This window comes from Stegostoma tigrinum, chromosome 26 (genome assembly GCF_030684315.1).
Source record: "Stegostoma tigrinum isolate sSteTig4 chromosome 26, sSteTig4.hap1, whole genome shotgun sequence".
Lineage (NCBI taxonomy): Eukaryota > Metazoa > Chordata > Chondrichthyes > Orectolobiformes > Stegostomatidae > Stegostoma > Stegostoma tigrinum.
The window spans coordinates 5,736,083-5,758,727 of NC_081379.1; the positions used below are offsets into that span (position 1 = coordinate 5,736,083).

At 42.9% G+C, this 22,645-nt stretch overlaps 1 protein-coding gene across 1 annotated transcript in view; it reads right to left on the minus strand.

The window, feature by feature from the left end:
* zdhhc8b (zinc finger DHHC-type palmitoyltransferase 8b) overlaps positions 1 to 21,708 on the minus strand; it is a 190,766-nt gene extending 169,058 nt beyond the window's left edge. The window contains exon 1 of the mRNA XM_048556660.2: positions 21,375 to 21,708. Within this exon, the coding sequence (XP_048412617.1) occupies positions 21,375 to 21,472 (98 nt within the window). The 5' untranslated portion in view covers positions 21,473 to 21,708. The remainder of the gene's footprint in view (positions 1 to 21,374) is intronic.
* Positions 21,709 to 22,645: the final 937 nt, after the last annotated feature.

The window sequence follows — 22,645 nt, forward strand, 5'->3', positions numbered from 1 at the left end:
TCTATGGGTTTCATCAAGGACCCGTATTCAACTTTGCCAGTGTATGGGGCATACTTATTGATGTTCGATTTCTTGTTTGGTGCAGACAGTTTCTCACGGAAACATGTCTCCAATTCCTCTTTTGAGAGAGGACAAGCAGATGAGGTCGGCGCCCCCATGATCTCGCGAGCTAGTTGACGCCGGTTGGTTTTGTAAAGCAGCTGTGTTGCTCTAAACAGCGCTTTACCTGCTGCCCACCGTTTTTTGGCTCTGGTATTGCTACCGGGCTTTTTGTCTTTCTTGGCCCGATCTTTTTGAGGCCTCTTGTTTTTGTCCTGTCTTTTCCTACTATTCATTAGTAGGTCGGTAATGCATTCCACTAGTCCGATTCCGAGGGCAAGCACGTCCGGGTCCTTCCTTGTGCTCAAGAGCTCCTCAGCTTGTGTAAGCTGGTCATCTACATCCCGATGTTTAGGGATCGCAGCCAGTGTTTTTCGGCTGGCTCTTTGGCGTTGGGCTTGATCATCAGAATTCTCCTGGACACACTCTGCCTCAGAATCGTGTGAGTCTATCGTTGGCTCGCAGGTGGTCTGGATCTCGGTCGGGGTGTTTGCCAGGAGCCTGCGCTTGTCTGAGATTTGCTTTGGTGTTTTGGTTTTCAGGATGCTTGCGATGGATTTGTTTATAAATTTGCATCCTGCAAATCTCGCCTCCAGTTCCCTCAGGAGTGCCACCTCCTCCTGTGACCATACGTGGTCGCTTCTCCCAGGTTTGCCCTTGACTTTGGGTGCCGGTTTGAGGCATTTCTCGTTCTGTAGAACCGGGTGCCTGTGCCTCTCGTGTTGACCAAGGCCTGACTGTGTTGAAAACCGCTGATCACACGCACTGCATGCAAAGTCCCCAGTTGGGGGTTGTTTCATTCCTTTGCATTTGGGATAATGGCAGGCTATTGAATGGTATTCTCCTGCCTTATCGCAGCGTGAACATTTTGTTCGGATGTTCTTTATTCTGTGCACTTTATCATATGGATCTTGAACAGGCTCACCGTGGGGAAGAGGGTGTCGCAGTCCTTGCAGAACAGCCCATCGACAGGATAGTGGATAATTACCTCCGAGACAGACGTTCTGTCACATACTGGCTCGATAACAACTCTTTCCACGAAGGCAGTTGCATCAGCTGTTTCATCGCCAGTCTCATTTATCGTTTTTCCGTCTGCGCCCTGCTTCGTGTCTCAACAGCTTTTGTTGTTGAAGGTTTGGGTGGTTATGCTTATCTCAACCGTAGGGTGGGCAGCCCTTACGGTGCCTTCTACAACGTTATCTATGTCATCCGTTACAGGGTGAGCCGGCCCCCTGGGAGGGGTAACCGGTCTCAGCTCCATGTAAGGCAGGAGGTAACGTCTCAAGGTCGCTGTCTCGGTCTGGACCGAGATGGACCTTGTTGCGGGTTTCAAACATGTACAACCTAATGACTTATCACAGCTTGCGGTTGTGGACGCGGCTGCAGGGGGCTTGTTTATCTGGGACGCTCCCCAGCCGGACTGCTCCAGTGACACTGGAAAAAATCATACTGGTTTTTTGAGGATCGGTCTGTATAGACCACGGCCGTCTCGTACTTTTTCTGGTCGTTTGGTCACCCAGCAGCCAGGACCGCTGGGCTGGCCGGCGGGGCCAACGGGGAGGCACAACACACACTATGCGCCAGAAATACGTCAAAACATCATAGTGGGCAACTATGCGATCTCATAAGAGATCGATAGTTACTCCTGCCAAAATAATTACCAGAGTTGTCTCTACTCCCCTTCTTGAACAGGGGAACCACATTTGCTATCCTCCAGTCGTCTGGCACTATTCCTGTAGACAATGACGAGTTAAAGATCAGTGCCAAAGGCTCAGCAATCTCCTCCCTGGCTTCCCAGAGAATCCTAGGATAAATCCCATCCAGCCCTGGGGACTTATCTATCTTCACCCTCTGTAGGATTTCTAATACCTCTTCCTTGCGAATCTCAATCCCACCTAGTCTAGTAGCCTGGATCTCAGTATTCTCCTCAACAACATTGCTGTTTTCTGGACTGAATACTGTCAGAAAATATTCATTTAATGCTTCCCCTATCTCCTCTGACTCCACACACAACTTCCCACTACTATCCTTGATTGGCCCTAATCTTACTCTCGTCATTCTTTTATTCCTTAAATACCTATAGAAAGCCTTAGGATTTACCCCGATGCTATCCGCCAACAACTTCTCATGTCTCCTCCTGGTTCTTCTGAGCTCTCTCTTTAAGTCTTTCCTGGCTACCTTGTAACCCTCAAGTGCCCTAATTGAGCCTTCACATCTCATCCTAATATAAACCTCCTTCTTCCTCTTGACCAGAGATTCCACCTCCTTCGTAAACCACGGCTCCTGTGCTCTACAGATTGCTCCCTGCCTGACAAGTGCATGCTTATCTGGGACACACAGGAGCTTTTCCTTGAATAAGCTCCACATTTCTAATGTGCCCATCCCCTGCAGTTTCCTTCCCCATCCTATGCTCCCTAAATCTTGCCTAATCTCATCGTAATTGCCTTTCCCCCAGCTATAACTCTTGCCCAGTGGTATACACCTATCCCTTCCCATCACTAAAGTAAACATAACAGAATTGTGATCGTTCTCACCAAAGTGCTCACCTACTTCCAAATCTAACACCTGGCCAGGCTCATTACCCAGTACCAAATCTAATGTGGCTTCGCCCCTTGTTGGCCTGTCTATGTACTGTGTCAGGAAGCCCTCCTGCACACACTGGACAAAAGCTGATTCACTTGTAGTACTCGAACTATAGTGCTCCCAGTCAATATTTGGAAAGTTGAAGCCCCCCATGACAACCACCCTGTCTCTCACTCCTATTGAGAATTATCTTTGCTATCCCTTCCCCTACATATCTGGAACTATTCGGAGGCCTATAGAAAACTCCCAACAGGGTGACCTCTCCTTCCCTGTTTCAAACCTCAGCCCATACTACCTCAGTTGACGAGTCCCCAGACATCGATTCTGCAACTGTAATACTGTCCTTGACCAACAATGCCACACGTCCACCCCTTTTACCATCTTCTCTGTTCTTACTGAAACATCTAAATCCTGGAACCTGCAACAACCATTCCTGTCCCTGCTCTATCCATGTCTCTGAAACGGCCACAGTTTCAGGCAAGGATCTGAAACTTTAACAAAGCCAACTACATGCGTACAGAGTCAGAGTCAGAGGTGTATAGCATGGAAACAGACTGTTTGGTCCAACTCATGCATGCAGACCAGATATCCTAAATAAACCTAGCCCCATTTGGAGCATTCGACCTGTCACCCTCTAAACCCTTCCTATTCATATACCCATGCAGATGCCTTTTAAATATTGTAATTGTACCATCCTCCACCACTTCTTCAGGCATGTCATTCCATACACGCACCACACAGCTAGTTCACCAACCTTATTTCGGATGCTCCTGGCGTTGAAGTAGACACACTTCAAACCAACGTTTTGCTTGCAGGTGCCATCTTGCGTCCCTGAAACTTTATTTTGGACCTCCCTACTCTCAACCTTTTCTATACGCTAACTACAATTTTGGTTCCCATCCCCCTACTTGGTGCATTTTAACTTTGTTTCAACAAACACTAGCTGAATAAATCCTCAATAACGTTTACTTCATTTTTTTTTTCTTTATTCATTCACAGGATGAGGGTGTTGCTGGCTAGGCAGCATTTATTGCCCATCCCTAAATGACCAGAGGGCAGTTTAGAGTCAACCACATTGCTGCCAGTCTGGAGTCACATGTAGGCCAGACCAGACCAGGTGAGGATGGCAGTTATGTTTTATATAAACGTATGTGACATTAGAAGTTAGGATATTGTATTAACTTCTGACTAATTGTGACCCCCACTCAGTACAGATTATACAGTTCCTTTTTTTTGATAATATGCAGCTAATACCTGAAACCAGGGGTCTGGTCTGTTGAGTGACCACATATTAATACTTGTACTGAAGAATAGAGGACACATCAACTCATTCTCCTCGCTGAAGTAGTGACAGTGTTAAGCCAGGATAGAAATGAGCTGTTGGTTGTGCGAGAGAAAAAAAACACAAATTATTCGCAATGTTGAGACTTCAATTGTTTTATTTTTAATTATTTTTGGTTTGGAGCTGTGAACTGTGAGCAGAGAGATGAAGGTGACACTTGAGCTGTGAGGAACAGCTTGTTTTTTAAGAAGTAAAGCGAACAAACAGATATTTGTTAATGAGGTGGTTAATTGAAGGTTGATTGTTGTGAAAAGAACTTTACAGCCATTTCTACTGGAGTCATTATGCTCAAATGGTTACCAGATGTTTGTATGTTAAGAGAGGTCATCGCAGGCAGGCAAGCAAATAAAGAGAAGGCTGAGAAGACACAGAAACTGAAACCAAAGTTTGATCTGGTTGTTTTGAACAATGCTTTTTTGTCAGAAGGATTGTGTCTGCCAAAATTACAAGGAGATCTAGTTAGCCTCCCAATATCAACTTTTTGAATGTTTGAAGGATTGAATCTGTTTTAAAAATATTTCTCGGAGCCTAGTGGAAGCTAAATGCATTTACCACTGCCTTCAGAAACCAAGCAAGATTGAATCCCATGTGTCTGTGATAGTATGGATCATGCAAACAAGCCAGTTATATCTCTCAGTTTTCTTCTCATGTATCCCTAACTTTGCCCATTTGTCTGTCTTTGAGAGAGCAGAGGCTAAAATCAAATATGATTTTTTATAAATCATAGACATTCGACTACCTTTATCTAGTTTTGCTCTACATTAATGAAAATTGTTAATTCTTTTGTTTCAGCTACCAACTAGGCAGCTGGCATTGATTATTCAAGAAGTCTAGGTAGGAACCATCAGACTCCTTTGAGGGTCATTGAGTATTTAAATTTTACTGTGTCGGGAATACAGGGATAGGGAGACCAATTTAATTTGGCTGTCTGTCCCCATGTCACAAGCACACTGACTTAAACATTTATCCTGTGGCCCGTATAAGGATAGATGTGCTGCCCTGGGATGGGATCCAGGAGGTTCACAAGAATGATCCCAGGAATGAAGGGTTTGTCATATGATAAGCTACTGAGGACTCTAAGCTTGTACTCAACGGAGTTTAGAAGGTTGACGGAGGCGGGCAGTGCAGGGTTGGGGAACGATGAGGTTAGAGGCTGTGGGTGGGAGGTCAGCTGAGGTGATGAGGTTGTGGATGGTTTGGGAGATAAGGGTGGGATGGGGTGGGGTGGGGTCATGATCCAGGTGATGGTAGGAGGAGATGTGGGAGAATTGGCGTCTGGCCTCAGTAATGTAGAGGTCAGTGCACCATACTACAACTGCACCGCCCACTTCTATCACCTTCCCAAAATCCACAAAGCTGACTGCCCCAGTCAACCCATTGTCTCCACCTGCTCCTGCCCCAAACTCATCTCCAGCTGTCTGGATTCCATTTTCTCCCCCTTGGTCCAGGATCTCCCTTCCTACGTCCGTGGCACCACCCACGCTCTCCAGAACTTTCAATTCCCTGGTCCCCAACACCACATTTTCATTCTGGACATCCAGTCCCTGTACACCTGCATTCCCCATGCCAATGGCCTAAAAGGTCTCCGCTTCTTCCTGTCCCACTGACCCAGGCAGTCCCCCCTCCACTGACACCCTCATCCACTTATCCATACTCGTGTTCACCCTCAACAACTTCTCCTTTAATTCCTCACATTTCCTACAGACAAAGGGGGTGGCCATGGTTACCCGCACGGGCCCAAGCTATGCCTGCCTCTTTCTAGGGTACGTGGAACAATCCCTCTTCCAAAGCTACACAGGTCCTAGCCCTCATCTCTTCCTCCGTTACACTGATGACTGTTTTGGCGCCGCCTCGTGCTCCCATGAGGAGCTCGAACAGTTCATCCACTTCACTAACACCTTCCACCCCAATCTTAAGTTTACCTGGACCATCTCTGATGCCTCTCTCTCCTTAATGGACCTCTGTCACCATCTCTAGCATCCACTGGGAAACCAATATCCATTTTAAACCTACCGACTCCACAACTACCTGGAATATTCCTTCTCTCACCCACCTTCCTGTAAAAATGCCATCCCCTATTCCCGATTCCCGATTCCTTCACCTCCGCCACGTCTGCTCCCAAGTTGAGGCATTCCACTCCTGAACATCCCAGCTGTCCACTTTTTTTCCAAAGCCGCAACTTCACCTCCACAGTGATCAAAAATGCCCTCGACCGTGTCTCCCGCATTTCCCGCAACTCATCCATCCCTATTCGCAATAATAACCAAAACAGAATCCCCCTCGTCCTCACGTACCACCCAACCAACCTCCAAATCCAACGCATCATCCTCCGACATTTCCAACATCTACAATCCGGCCCTACCAAAGACAGTTTTCCCACCCCACCCACATGTGCTTTCCAGAGGGACCACTCCCTCCATGACTCCCTTGTCCGCTCCACACTCCCCTCGAGCCCCACCACCCCTGGCAACCGAAGCAAGTGCTACACGTGCCCCTACGCCTGCCCCCTCACCCTGATCCCAGGCCCTAGGACAACTTTTCACGTCAAATAGATGTTCACCTGCACATCTGTCAATGTTATATACTGTATCCGCTGTTCCTGTTATGGCCTCCTCTATATCAGGGAAACCAAAGAGGCTTTGGGGACCACTTTGCAGAACACCTACGCTCTGTTCGCAACAAACAACTACACCTCCCAGTCACGAACCATTTCAATTCCCCCGCCACCCCAGCAACTCCTCGGACGACAAGTCCATCCTGGGCCTCCTGCATTGCCACAGTGACACCACCCAAAAGATGCAGGAACAGCATCTCATATTTCACTTGGGAACTCTGCAGCCCAAGGGTATCAATGTGGATTTCACAAGCTTCAAAATCTCCCCTTCCCCGACCACATGCCAAAACCAGCCCAGCTAGTCCCCACCTCCCTAACCATTCCTCCCAACTCAAGCCCCATCCCCATCCTCTACCCACTAACCTCATTCCGCACCCCCCGACCTGTCTGTCCTCCCTGGACTGACCTATCCCCCCCAACTCCCCACCTACATTCACCTTCACTGGCTCTAACCCCCACCTTTTTGACCTGTCTGTTTCCTCTCACCCTATCTTCTCCTTTATTCAACTTCTATCTACCTCCCCCATCTCCCTATTTCTTTCAGAATCCCCTTCCCCTCCTCCATTTCTGAAGAAGGGTCCCGACCTGAAACGTCAAGCTTTCTACTCCTCTGATGCTGCTAGGCCTGCTGTGTTATTCCAGCTTCACAGCGTGTTATCTCAGATTCTCCAGCATCGGCAGTTCCTGCTATCTGTGAGAATACTGGGGAGGTCTGGTCTGGATAGAGTCAACTTGAATAAAAACGTTTCCACTAGGAGAGAGACTTGGATCTGAGGGCACAGCCTCAGAGTATAGGGGCCCTTAAGAACTGAGATGAGAAAAAATTTCTTCAGCCGGATGGTGGTGATTAATCTGTGGAACTCATTGTCACAGAAGGCTATGGAGGTCAAGTCATTGAGTGTATTTAAGATAGCGAGAAATAGATTCTTGATTAGTGAGGGCATCAAGGATTACAGGGAAAAGGCAGCAGCATGGGGTTGAGAAACATATCAGCCATTGTTGAATGGCAGAGCAGACTCGATGGATTGAATGACCTCAGCCTGCTCCTCTATATTCACGTCTTATGGCCTGCGAATCACTTTCGGACAGCACACATCTCAATCTCTACATCCCATTTTAAAAACTGAAAACCTTACGATCATACATTTTAGGGCATGATTCACATACCCAGTTGTCTCTTTTTCTGGACTCATAACTTTAGTTCCAGTAATATTAAAATGAGGTCTGACTTCCAGGAATGCTCATCTGCACTAAAATAACCTGCATGAATTGACTTGTTCTTTTAAGAACGCTACACCACGCATTCAAAGTGCGGTTTCACACTACATTTTTATTTCAAGGTTACTGATGCCACTATAAATAGAAAATTGGACTTCGGCATCTGTACTATACATTTCATTCATTCGTTCCAATTCTTCCAATGCATTGCCCTGCCCCCAAAGCAATCTTATCGTTCTGCAGCTCAAAAATAGGGAGAAGCAATAGACAGAAAATCTACAATCTTTATACTCCTAGGTTATTTTTCACTGGTCAGGGTGGCAATAGTATGAATTAGCTTTACACATTATTAGTTAAAGGAATTATGTTATTAGGAAATTTTAAAAAAACTTCCCTCATACTGTGGAACATCTAGCAAGCAGGAATACCTTTAGCAACTTAAGTTATTATCTTATTTTTACATCTAAAAGGTTTTGCCTCACTTGATCAGTCAAGCATGATGTAAAAGCCAAAGGGGAAATAATGCTACAAATGACTGAGAACACCCCAGTTTCTTGGAGTTGGCTAAGAACTGGTTTTTGTACTTTACTGATCAAAGAACAACATACTTACAGTTCATCAGATAACAGCAATCAGTTGCAAGGTTAGCAAGAATGCTAGAAGTCTTCTACATATTAATCCAACTGACTTCACTCAGAATTGTTGCAGTACAGAAGGCAGTCATTCAGTCCAGTGTTTACACTGGCTCTCCAAGGTGAGCAATTTATGTAATGCCATTATCCCCACAACCCTGAATACTTTTCCTTTCAAAAGAAGGGAAGCAGTGACATGCTGGCAGTCACAAAATTAGCAATTCAGAACCTCAGGTTTATGTTGTGGTGGGATTTGAACCTATGTCCTCCCAGGAGACAGTGACATTTAAATTCAGTTAAAACTTAGTATTAAAAGTTTGCCTCACGGTGAGGGCACAATCTGTGTCATTTATTGTAAAAGTCCACATGTTTCACTTATGACCTTTCCCTGGTCTGGCCTTCATGTGACTCCACATCCACAACAATGTGGTTGATACTTAATGGCCCTCTGGTCAATTAGAACGGGCAATAAATGTGGCCTAGCCAACAAGAGCCACACCCCATGAACAAATTAAAAATGATCTAATTCCCTTCTGAATGCTTCCAACTTTTACCACTGGAGTTTCAAGCAGTATATTCCAGACTTTCACCACATACTGTGAGAAATAAGTCTTCCCTTACACTGCTTTTGCTTCTTTTGCCTTATTGGCTTTAATCTAAGTCATTTTGCCCTGAATTCTTTCACAAATGCGAACAATTTCTCATCTACTGTATCTGGACCCTTTACGACTTTTAATACCCAAGTCAAATCTCATCTCTTGTCAAGCGAAAGAATCCCAACCTGTCTTGAATAACAGCTTTAGTTGGGACCAACATTTTTCTTTATTTTTAATCATTTTTGGTGTAGAACTGTGAGCTGAAATTGAGAGTTGGACTTTGAGCAGCAGCTTGCTGTTCTTAAATAAAAGTAATGAACAAATGAACTGATATTTCCTTATAGGAAGTGGCCTGGAAAGTTAATGTTCTAAGAATTCCGCAGATGTTTTGGCACTTGTGATGTATTATGCTCATGGTCTGGCCATTGCTTGGATGTTAAAATGGTCAATGAAAGGGAGGCCAGGAGGGTCCTCAGGAGCAACGGTAGTTTCCATACCTCTGGACTAGGAGATCTTGGTTCAAGTCCCATCTGCTCCATAGGTGCCTGTACAGATTAATTAGAAAATATCCAAAAGGTAGGCTGGTATCTGTCAGTCAAACAAAGAGAAATGCTGAAAAAAAGAAGGAAAAAGGAATAGATTGAACTGGTCTGGATTGGGCTTTGGGAGGAAGAGTGTGGCTGGGAAAACTGAAGAGTTTTGCTTGCTTTCTAGTTATCAAATTATTTAAAGTTCAAGAAAAGAACCCCAGTCTAAAAGACAGATGTCTTCAACAGCCTACACAAGTGGTGTGGATTGACCAGTAACTTCAGAATTCAAGCTATATCACTCCACATCATTATACAAGGACCACATGAAGGTTTAGCTACCATCATTCAAAACTGCTCAAGTGAACTGGCCAATTACAACTCATTGAGGGATAAAATTTTTAAAAAGCTGCAACTGTGTGTACAAGCGAAAGCTATAATCAAAGAAAATAGAATTTAAAATCATAGACGTTAAGCAGGTTACCTTGCTGTTTAGCTTTGCTGTTCTAACATTACAGAAGAATATTTTTTTTAAAGCTATGAACTTGGTGTCCGATATTGGTTATTCAAAGTCTAGTTAGGAGTAATTGGGCAATTTTGAAGGTCGAATATTTTAATTTCACCATGTTGTGATATCTGTCAGCAACTCCAACGTAGTGTGGCTTGCTGTCCCTTTGTCGTAATACTTCGCCCCGTCATACAGTCAACAGGAGTAAATTACATCCAATTCCTTTTTCATGTTAGCTCATTAAAAAGTTTATTACTATGTGTTGATGAATAATTAGTTTAAATGTTACAAACTCTGTATTCCCGGTGGATTAGAGGAGTCAGCAAAACAAATCCTACTAGAATTCCAGTACCCATCCTCCCATAGAAGAGCTTATCATTTGTCACTACTTTCATAAGTCAAACTAGCCCAGCCACATTTTTGTTTACTTTTCTCTGAAAAGGCAGCCTTCTGTCCTGAGACGAAGGGTTTAATGCTGTGGAGGTTATCCTGGCAGGGCAGTCCCTTTCATATTTGCGGCACAGGAAGACTTTGGGCAGGGAAGGTGCATGATTGACTGAGCCCTTTAGTCAGCCAGCTGGACTCAAGTTATGTTTGTTTTTCAAAATGGGAAGAAATAATCAACTTTCAGAGGTCACAGCATCAGCAAGTGCCTCCCAGCTGTCAATGTCAATGCCTGCCATCTTCACATCATCTCCCTTGCAGCAAAGATCTAGATTCCCAAGAGGTTAGGACGCAGGCCCAGCTACATCCATGCAACAAGCATGGCTGAGCTAAAGCAGACATTAGAAGCTTAGCAAGGAGTGTGGGGTGATGGAATTAGCATGCTCAGAACCTCAGAGTTGGTTTCCTTCTCTGGATATGTCTGTCAAAAATGCTGTCTCTTCACTGATGCTGCCAAGACCTGAATTTCTCCAGCAATTGCTATTACAATAAAAATGTCTCATATAAACAGGAATTGGATTTCAATTTAGAATATGCCTCAAAACTAAAAAGACAACAGATCTGCATCCATGAATTACCTTTCACAACCTCAAAATTTCCCCTCAAGTAAGCACTGATGAAAACTGATCTTAGCAGTATTCCACATGAACCAGTAAAAGGGAGTAAATCAGGGTATATTAAGGCATTTCCAAACAATATCAATCGTGATAACAAGAAAACTGAACTCCCCAATGTGAACCAGAAAATACTAGCAATGTTAAAATGATGCTCGAAAACTGAAAATCCACAAAAAGCTTTCATTGGCAAAATTAACATTCTCTCAATGGAGGAACTGCACTTGGTGAAATGTTCCTCCAGATTGGACTTCATCCTTCAAACACTTAAAATAAAAAGCTGATAACAGTGTTATTATAACACTATTCCAGTGTTAGTGTCAGTTTCATCAAATACACAGGATCAAAGACATTTTACGGTCAGTAAACTTTTAATGTTTGGGACACATACTAATTTAGTGTCTGATGACTGAAGAATTTCTATTCGTTAACAAAGTTATTATAACTCTTCATAATTTATTCTGAAGACACTATTGAAAATTTATTTTTTTTATACATTTTGCAGAAAAATTCTCGGTCCCAAGTGCACCTGTAGTGCAGCTTTATATCATACACTGTATTTAGTTCTCAGGCTGCAGGCAACCATGGGCCTCATTGACTACAACAAGTGCTGAATGAGGGTTTTACTTTTTGAACGCCACAGCTTTTACAGTCTGTGTCTCCTTGCTGCTCTTGGGCAGAGAATTAGAATATAATGGCCTGACAATGCTTTAGTGATGCAGATGCGAATCACTGAAAACTGCAAACTGCAAGAAATCTAGCTCTGCTTCAAATCACTAAGTATGGTTTCTAATTACTACTCCAGCCTCTGGAGGCACCTGCCAAAACACCCGAACTCCATTTTTTCCTGTCTATATGAAATACTTACAGCAACAGGACATTTGAAAGATGGGCACCTATAGAAGAAATGATCAGTACTTTGGAATCCTTTCTCATCAAGGGGAGGAAAAAAATGTGCATGTAAATTTTAAAAAACTATTTATAGTAACATAAAATTCTAATTTTGAAATATATACAATTCAAACTATTTCTGAATATGTGCAAGTAATAAATCTGGCAAACTGTCAACTGTAGAAACTAAATATGAATCAGGTTCTGCAACCAATAAATGCAATGATGTCACATTTCTCGTGTTACTTTATGTAACTAAATACCTTCTCAAAACACACAAGTCAAATGGATTTCAGGACAAACTAATTTCAACCAAACATCTGCTGAGATCATGACTGCTCCAACAGCACAATAAATAATGCCAGCTTAATCATTATTATTTGAGCCAAGTATACAGACCGTTAGATGCAAGTTTTAGATCTGCAGAAAAGAAACAAGTTTCCTCAGAACAACACCTGAATATGCACTATTTAAGATGGTTTAAAAAAAGATTACCAGCGAATCTTCACAGCTATCAACCTGAAGTCTGAAAGTAGAAATACCTAAAAAAGTTTATTAATTATGTAAGACACAGTGAAGCTCCATATGGAGTGATAGAAAATATTTTAGTGCTGGTGATTTACCAAGATAGGCACCCAGGTCTCAGCCTGCTGCGTTTGCTCAGATTTAGAGGATAGAGCACATCATCTCCATCACCAAGATGATCTGAAACGACCTCTGTTTCAATCAGCTTATCTGCCACTCATACACTGATCCATGCCTTTGCCATTTTAAGTCCTGATTATTCATGTGATCTCTTGGCTGGCACCTAAAAAAGAAAACTTTTTAATTCCCTATTGGCACGTCAACGGTAAAAGGGTAGTAGAGGAGGTTGGTTAGGAACTAAAATGGGGATCTATAAAATTAATACTTTGGTTACATCAGCTTTGCTGAAGACAGAGGCAAAGGCATAGCGAAAGAGCAAGTAAAAACAGAAACCACTGGAGAAAGTCACCAAGTCTGGCAGGACTGAACAGTAATATCAAACTTGAAATTCTCTCTCCACAGATAACATCATCTTCAGTGCATTCTTTTTTTAAATTGCAGATTTCCAGCATCCACACTTTTGCTTTTATTTAGTGAAAGAGGACGTTGTGGAGAAACTGAATGGGCTAAAAATTGATGAGAGAGATCTGGAAAGGCTGCCCATCCTTAAACAACGTAAAATTCCTATGCCCAAACAGGATGCTATTGTATTACTCTGGGAAGCGAAGGCAGAAATTGCAGAAGCTCTGACCAAAACTTTTCAATTCTCATCATCATCCTAGGAAAAACTCTCACTGTCCACCCTATCTAAACCTCTGATCATCTTGTATGTCTATATTAAAACCCCTCACAGCCTTCTTCTCTCCAATGAGAACAGACCCAAGTCCCTCAGCCTTTCCTCATAAGACCTTTGCTCCAGACCAGGCAATATCCTGGTAAACCTCCTCTGCACCTTTTCAATGCTTCCACATCCTTCCTGTTTTGGAGTGGCCAGAACCGTATGCAATATTCCAAATGAGGCCGCACTAGCGTTTTGTACAGTTGCAGCATGACATCACGGCTCCAGAACTCAATCCCTCTACCAATAGAACCTAACACACCGTATGCCTTCTTAACAGCACTATTAACCCGAGTGGCAACTTTCAGGGATCTATGTACATGAACACCAAGATCCCTCTGCACATCCACAGTACCAAGAATCTTTCCATTGACCCAGTATTCTGCCTTCCTGTTATTCTTCCCAAAGTGAGTCACCTCACATTTATCTGCATTGAACTCCATTTGCCACGTTTCAGCCCAATTCTGCAGTGGATCCAAGTGTCCCTGCAACCTGCAACATTGTTCCACACTGTCCACCACTCCACCGACTTTAGTGTCATCTGCCAACTTACTAACCCATGCACCTATGCCTGCGTCCAAGTAATTTATAAAAATGACACACAGCAGTGGTCCCAAAACAGATCTCTGTGGCACACCACTAGTAACCGGACTCCAGGCTAATTATTTTCCATCAACCGCCACTCATTGACTTCTTCCAGAAAGTCAGTTTCTAATCCAAACTGCTAAATCTCCCTCAATCCCATGCCTCCACATTTTCTCCAAAAGCTCAAACTGTGACAAGAAAAGCCAGCACAGATTTGTTCAAGGCAAATCTTTAACAAAAATTTAGATTTTTTGTTAACATAAGAACAGGATTGATGGAGACAGAAGATTTAAAAAAGGATAGTGGAACATAGGTATAAAATTGGCCAAAAAAAAGTGCAGTGTTTTTTTTTTAAGGAACTGGATCAAGGTGGCAATCCCCAGAGGTCAGAACCAGGATCAACATTTTTTTTTTAAATATCATGGGGGGAAAATGGCAGTTTCAAAATTTACAAATACACAATATGTGTATGTACTGTGAATTATGAGAATAATGACTAATTTCAAATTTCAAGAGGTCATAGGCAAATATGTAGCAGATTAAATTGAATGCAAAAATGCGAACAGATACATTTTGGTAGGTTGAAAAAGGACAGGTAATATGAAATAAAATTTGAATCCTAATAGAGTTACAGGAACCTAGGGGCAGGCATAAATCACTGAAGGTGGCAGAGTAGATTGAGAAAGTGATTAAAAAGGCATGAGATTCTGGAATTATAAAATGGAGACAGATTATAAAAGCAAGGTATTATATAAAACTCTGATGCAGCCTCAACTGGAGCGTTTAATCCAATTCTGAACACTGCATTTTAAGAAAGATGCAAAGGCTTTGGAGAGTGGGCAAAAATGATTTGAGAGAATGGTTTCAGGAATGAGGGACTTAAGTTACATGAATAGATTGGAGCGGCTAGAGTTGTTCTCCTTATAGAAGAGACAGCTGAAGTTGATTTAATTACAGTATTCAATATCATGACAAGTTCAAACAAAGTACTATGAGAAAATGTTCACATCAGTAGAAGGTCTGAGAACCAGAGGACCCAGATTTAAAATGATTGGAAAAATAACCAAAAGCAGCATGAAAACCATTTCTGAGTGAAAATATCTTATGATCTGAAATGGACTGGCTAAAGTATGGTAATGCCAGATTCAATCTTGGCTTTAAGAGAATTCAACAAACAATTAAAAAAGGGGGAAGACATGGGAGCACTACAGAAGAGAAGGGAATTGGGCTCAGCTAAATTACTCAGGCAGCTGGCACAGATGTGATGGTCCAAAGGCTTGTTAAGATGCAGTCACAGTCAAATTCCGTTGACCATGGCTTCCAAGTACTTCATAGCCAAAACAAAAATCCAGTAGGCCTCAAGGAAACCTGACATGAGTGTCTAGGCTATTCAGTGAGGGCACGACATTGATTGTGGGACAGTGTCCATTTACACCACTAGTAACTGGACTCTAGGCTGAATATTTTCCATCAACCACCACTCGTTGTCCTCAGTTTCTAATCCAAACTGCTAAATCTCCCTCAATCCCATGCCTCCACATTTTCTCCAATAGCTCTGAAACTGTAACAAAATTAATTTGCAGTGTTCAATTACAGTGCTGAAACACAAAATTGAGACTTCTGAAATATGGTTAAAATTGGCAGGACTTCTTCTGATAAGCAGCAGAGGTTTAGAACTGGAAAAAGATGGAAACAATGAAAACTCAGCTCTGCCATAAATCAACAGAACTAGAAGTCTGAGAAGGAAACAGGCTGCTTTTCAAAGCAAATAGGGAACTATGTGACTAACCAGCACCATCTCACTGAAGAAACATTCCATCATGCCCCACTGAAGGCACAAGACAACTGGAGCTCACCTTTATAATCAAGAGGGAAAACAGAACACAGAAGTAACTGACAATTCAATTATGGATTAATCACCTGTATTGTGCTACTAAGTGCAGGGAAATTTCACCCACTCTCTTGTAACTTACATACCCTATGCAGAGTTGTAGCCAACTTTGTCATTCTAAAGGATAAGAACTGGGTGCAAATTTACCTTACATAGTCTCCCCTGCTGTAACCATTCTATGATGCTATATTTAGAAAACTTTCTGTTACGCATTATACAAGCTTCTTTTTCAAGAAATATTGGATCAGAATTCTTAGATTATGTTGAAAGCATTAAAAGGTGACAAAACTGAATAAAGGTTAAACAATGGTAGTACTGGAGAAAAGAAATGTACAAATGTTAACTCTCAACCATTACAAAAAAGGAATGTACGAATCTACAGGCTTTTCCTCTGCAACTTGGTACATTTTTATGCATCCCACCAAATATCAACAACTTCGACATTTACGGGGTTCAGAACAACAGCATAAACACTAGAAACATTGTAAGCAGAGACTTCACTGCTCCACTTGTACTCCAACATTTTTACAAAGTACTTTTTGTTATACATTTAACTTTTAGCTAAGAGAATTAGAAGACCCAAGTCCCAGATTGATCCAATGTTTTGATTCATCCACAATTCTGTACTGGATTAATACTAACATCAGCAACTTGTAATTACATCACACTTTGATATAATAACACATCCCATACCACTTGGTAAAATGAATTTTAAAAAACAAAAGGAATCACTAAATTGCATAAACAGTGAGCAGCTTGGTTTAAAAGGTGGGTTCTAAAGAGTGTCATAAAGGCGGAAAACAAAGTGGAGAGGCACGGGGTTGAGGGAGCAAACCCCTTAGCTTTGGGTCCTAGCAACTGATAATCTCTCCACCGTCAGTCATGTTATATCCTGGAATGCTCAAAAGGATGAATGTAAGAGAAACACAATTATCTCAGAGGGTAGGGAGGAGATTCACGAAATAGAGACGGGGAAGTATATGAAATGGCTCAAAAATGAGAATCGAAAATTTAACAGTAGTCAATGTATGTCGGAGAACACAGGGTGAACAGAATTCAGTGCAAGTTAGAACAAAGCCAGAGTTCCGGATAACCTCGAGTTTACTTAAAAATGTAGAAAGTGGGATCACATCAGAATATTCAAGTCTGGGGTAAAGTAATGCATGAGGAATTCAGCAGTAGAGCTGAGACAGGAGTAAAATCAGATAGTGTTACAAGTGGAAATATATGATCTTAGTGACAGCATGCATGTGGTTCAAAACCCAAATATGACATAACAGTTGTACAACTTCAGCGAGTTGCCAGGGAGAGGGTGAAGTCAGTGACAAAGAAGCAGAGTTTGTCTCTCTGCCCCAACCTATAGTTTTAATTTTTCTAATATTTAATTTGGAAACACCACGTTTAAATATTTTTGGATTGTGGACCAAAATGGGGAAAGAAAACACTGCTTTAAAACTTTGGAATAGAATGTTGCAGTTTTAAAACAAGTTATTGAAACTCACATTTACACTTTGGCCTTGTTCAAGCAGTTGGAGCAGAAATACATCTGCACTGTGACAGTGTTCAGGTCAGTATTACCCAGAGACAGAGTGCTGATTGAAAAACCAATTCGGATCAGTTGTATAAGTAAAGAGTCATCAGCATGACAACTCTGGCTCATGGACTGGTTGATAATGTGTAAACAATGTAAATGGTATACTGCATTACGACTCAGTGGTAACGACCCCACCTGTGAGCTGGGAGGGGTAGGGGGTGGGGGGGAGAAGCACATTCAAGTTCCCACCTGCTCCACAGGTGTCATAACATCTCTGAACAGGTTGATTAGGAAATATCTACAAGCAATATTGGTGAGGGATAGTATGAGAAACAAGATGAGGTTAAGGATGGATCATGGTATCTGGCAATGGAAAGACAAGTCATTGATGGAGATTTCCCCTAGCTACAATAAATGATGGAACCAGCTGGATGACAGTAGAGAGGCAACAGATGAGGGTGGCATGATCAACTGTTTAAAAAGCTGCAGACAGGTCAAAAGGAGGAGGAGGGTTAGTCTACCTTTTTCAGTCACATTTGATGTTATTTGAGCATTTTCTAAGAGCCACTGTAATATTGTGCCAGGTGAAGAAACCTAATCTGAGGGATTCAAACTTGGAATGGAAAGATGGGCAAAAATTTGGGAGGTGGTAAAAATTTCAAGGATTTGAGGGTTGAATTCTTGGGGCTAGGGCTACATCCAACAATCCACATGCTGACAAGTAGAGTTAAAGGAGAAGTGAAGGACAACATATACATTTGAGTCCCAAAATCTTTGACACATGTTTATTGTGGTGCACCACAAGGGGAACAGAAATTAAATGTTGTGTGTTGGTCAACTACAAACCACAGCTGCCCGAAGGAATTTAGCCTCTCACGCACATGAATTACAAAGTTAACAGAGAGTTACAGCCAGCAATTAGGATAGCAAATAGTATGTTAACCCTTAATGCAAAGGGTTAGAGGTCAAGGGTGAAGGTGTTTTGCTGTAAATACTCTACACAGTTTGATCTCCTTGCCAAGAAAGGATAGACAAACTTTTGAGGAGATGCAATCAAGGTTCAGAGGACTCATTCCTGACATGACAGGGCTGTCCTAAAAGGAGAGATCAAATACTATGGTCCTATATTCTTGGGAGTGGCCATTGTAGCACAGTGGAAGTGTCCACTCCAGAAGCGTGCAACAGGTATTTTATAGGTATCGCTGAACAACTTGATATCTCCTTGGAGGGCTTTACAGGGTAGTTGCTGGGAGGAGTTATTTCAGCATATGGAAAGTCTAAAAACCAGGGTTTATATTCTCAGTTTAAGGGGTTACCTATTTAGAAGCTTTGGAGTTTTCTATGCCAGAAGCAACTGCCGAGTCCTTGTGTATTCAAGATGGGCAGATGTGTTTTTGGACACTAAGGGAATCAAGGGATCTAAAAATTCATCAAGAAAGTGAAATGAATGCCAGTCATTATCTCGTTGAATAGTAGAGAAAACTCAAGGTATCAGAGTTTACCCTTGCAGCTATTTCTAATGCTCTTGTTATGTTCTTTAAAATGCATCTTAAAGATCATTTATATGTTGTTAGTAACTCTTGATACTGAACATATTTTTATAAGCTGTGTTGTAGCTACATGGCCAATTACAAAATTTAAAGAAATTAGACAAATCAAACTGGACAATTCAACAGCTTCCAAACAAGGCTCAGATGTTACATCCTAAACGTCACCGAAAGATTTCTCTAATTAATGAGATGTACAGCAATTGGTTCTGCACCTCCTTCATCATCACATTTACTGTGCTGTACACTGGACAGTTTATCAAGTGTCCTTGACTCTACAAGGAATGCAAATGTTTTTGTATCATCCAGCAATGGGACTGACAACTATGACTGCAAAAATTTGGGAGGTAGGGGGAGAAGCACATTCAACGCAAAAATCAGGGTACAACCGACCACAGCCTCTTAAGGCGGAGGCAAACGTGGCTGTCAGCTATATTGCTGCGTACAATGGGTGATTAATACTGCACTTTAAAAATCATCCTCCGCCATCCAACGTAACGTCTTTTACACAGTACGCTGCTCGGAACACAAAATGCCAAGAATTACAAGCACCATCAAAATTCATTCTGTCAATTTACATTACACATTCTCTTTTATAATCTACGTAAAATATAGATGTAAACAGAAATAATCCCGTTTCCTACAATCGGTTCGAAACGCAGTGCAGTGGAAACACTTCCAATAGCGAAGTGCAAACAAATCCTTTTCCCCGTCAAACCACACTTATTAACTCGACCAGTTCCATTCAAAAATACGTAACTCGAGCACTGCATATCGAAGCTGTAAATTGGGTACAGTATGACGAAAAATGACAGGTTAGATCCGCTATCTAATCGAGATCTTTTCAAGTAAACGTGCAAAGATCTAAAATTTAAAACCGGAAAACACAAACATGTCGAGAGTAAAATGTTCGGTTATCGATCTTTGGTCAACCTAGGAACTGAAAGGTAAGTGAGCCACGTTGAAACACAACAGGCGGAGAAGCTGAAGAAACCCAGCGTACGGGAAGCCAGTAATTCGGCTGGGGGGGAATAAAACAAACACAGTGAGTTGTGTGACAGATTTTGGCAGATGTGTTGTTCTATTCAAGAAAAAGGACAACTAACAGCGAACAGATTAGAAAACAAAAAAAATACGAACAAGACTGAAAAAGGAGGCAGGACACCCCCTCCCTCCCGCAAAGGCAGCCATTGCTGGAAGAGGAGAGCAGTGAGTACAACTGAAGCGGTACGAAAAAGAACACCTACTTGCAAAGTCTGCAATCTGAAATAAAAACAGAACTCGCCTCGACATCTCAAAAGCAAATGCAGATAGGTACATTCCGTTTCAGGCCAAACATCAACACGATAAACTAAAAGTCCTTTTACAGAGCTAAAAATAACAATTTACATTGTTGACTTCGTCCTTAAACCGATGCACATAATTTAAGCTCAACACTATCTTTTAAAGAAATCAGTTCGAAGACCAACTTTATTTTAACAAATGCAATTACATTTATGTTTGGTCAATAATTGCTACCGAGTGGAGTTTAACGTGGTAGGCTAACATAGTTTTAAGACAGAAACTGAACGTGGCTTCAGATTTAATTCACCTTAGGATCGCTCGTAGCACCGATCCACAAGCTTTTGAGACAGTGAACATATTAAAAAGTATCTTACAAACAACAAAATAAAGCAAGTTTTCAGTCTTATTTTCAAATTTCACGATTAACCACAAAGCACCATTTACAGGTTGTTCTCATTTTGTTTTTACCCCCCCCGCCAACACATTTTATCCGCAGCAGCTTTCGACTGAAACTTCCTCGACTTCATTATTATCCTAGTACGTACCATCTAACCAGTCATATTACTAATTATTACCAAGGATTTGAAACCTGGTAGAAACACGGGACAGACTTTAAGACGCAGTGGCAAGCAGCATCTCCAAACCTCAGAATATTTTCTGATTCACAAAACTGAACTAAAATCCTAAATCAACAACGTCCCTTCTTTCTCCGGAAAGTAGCAAGTCGCAGTTAATGATGGACTACGTCTTTCAACGATAGTGTTACATTACTTGCATATCTGCACACACAGTCATACATACATTGCTGATTCATTTACACACACGGAATAGATTTCAACGCACGTTGAAAAGTAAAATGCAAAACGTACATTGCAACGCGTTCTTTCGCGATTATCTCTCACACTGTAAGAATGCACCGATCTCGTATATCATTCGGGTAGAGCAGCAGATCGTGGAAATAGAGCAGCAGATGGCCAAGCAGCACTGTCGGGCCTGCAGCTCCTGTCAAACTAACCGCCTAACAAACGAACACAAATCAATGCAAACCCACTCAGCCTCCTCCAACACCCACCATCCGGGAACAGTCCCCTCTTTGACTTACGTGAAGACGAAGAATAAGGTGGTGGCACCAACAAGCAAGGCGGCGGCTGTAGATACCGGTATGTATTTGGTGGGTTTAAATTTCTTTCCACTGGGCATCCTGTAATTTCCACATAGTCTCGACAGCAACAGAGTGAGGGGCTGAGCCGCGCGCGCAACGACAACAACAAATGAGAAATTAAATTAAAATGGTGAAACGGAACCACCTGGCCGCGCCAACAAGCGCGGACCGAGTTCGGCGAGCGAGGCTTGCCGGCCGAGCGGAGGAGGCCTGAGGGCCGGAGCCGAGGCCGAGGGGGGTGGGGGAAGCGGGCAGGAGGCAGGAGAAAAGAAGATCTTCCCCCACCCCCCTCCTTAGTAACGGCGGCAGATGGACAGCCAGGGGGCGGGGCACCACGGTCGTCAGGATGCGGCCCAACGCCAGGACACACCGATAATCCTGATTGGACATTCATGCCCCCCGCCTTCGCAACGGAAGACCCCGCCCTGCCACTGGAAAACCCACGCGCGTCACCGCGGGAAAAACATGTTCGCTGGAAACCCCGCCCCCTTACTGGGAAAATACGCCCCCCACGGTAAGCCACGCCCACACACCGAGTCTGACCCCGCCCCCATGTCGGGGAAAATCCACCACCAACATCTGGATAAGGTTCGGAGGAGGAGTCACCGGACCCCAAACGTTAACTCTCTTTTTAACTTCACAGATGCTGCCAGACCTGCTGAGCATTTCCAGCAACTTGTTCCAACATCTAAAATCCCTGCTGCTGCTTCAATTAAAAAAAAACCCACCCCCGACAAATACCGCTCCCACACTCCGGAAAACCACGCGACCCCATCCCGTTCGGGAGGCTCTGATTGACCTGGTCGGCAGAGGAAACTCCGCCCACTTTGTCCCATTCTGCGAGTTTGGGAACCAACTAGATCTGAAATAGGATCTGTGTGGGTCTGAAATAGGATCTCTGAGTGTGAGTCTGAGATTGGATCACTGAGTGTGAGTCTCAGACAAGGGATGTGTGAGGGCCTGAGTTAGGGGCCTGTGTGAGTCTGACATTGGGGCTGAGTGTGAGTCCGAGACTGAGGCTGTGTGAGGGTCCGACATTGGGACTGTGTGAGTCTGAGATTGGGGCTGAGTGTGAGTGAGATGGGTTCTGAGTGTGAGTCTGAGATGGTATCTGAGTGTGACTCTGAGATTGGGGCTGAGTGTGTCTGAGATTAGGGCTGTGTGAGTCTGAGACTGAGGCTGTGTGAGTCTGAGACTAGCGCTCTGTCTCA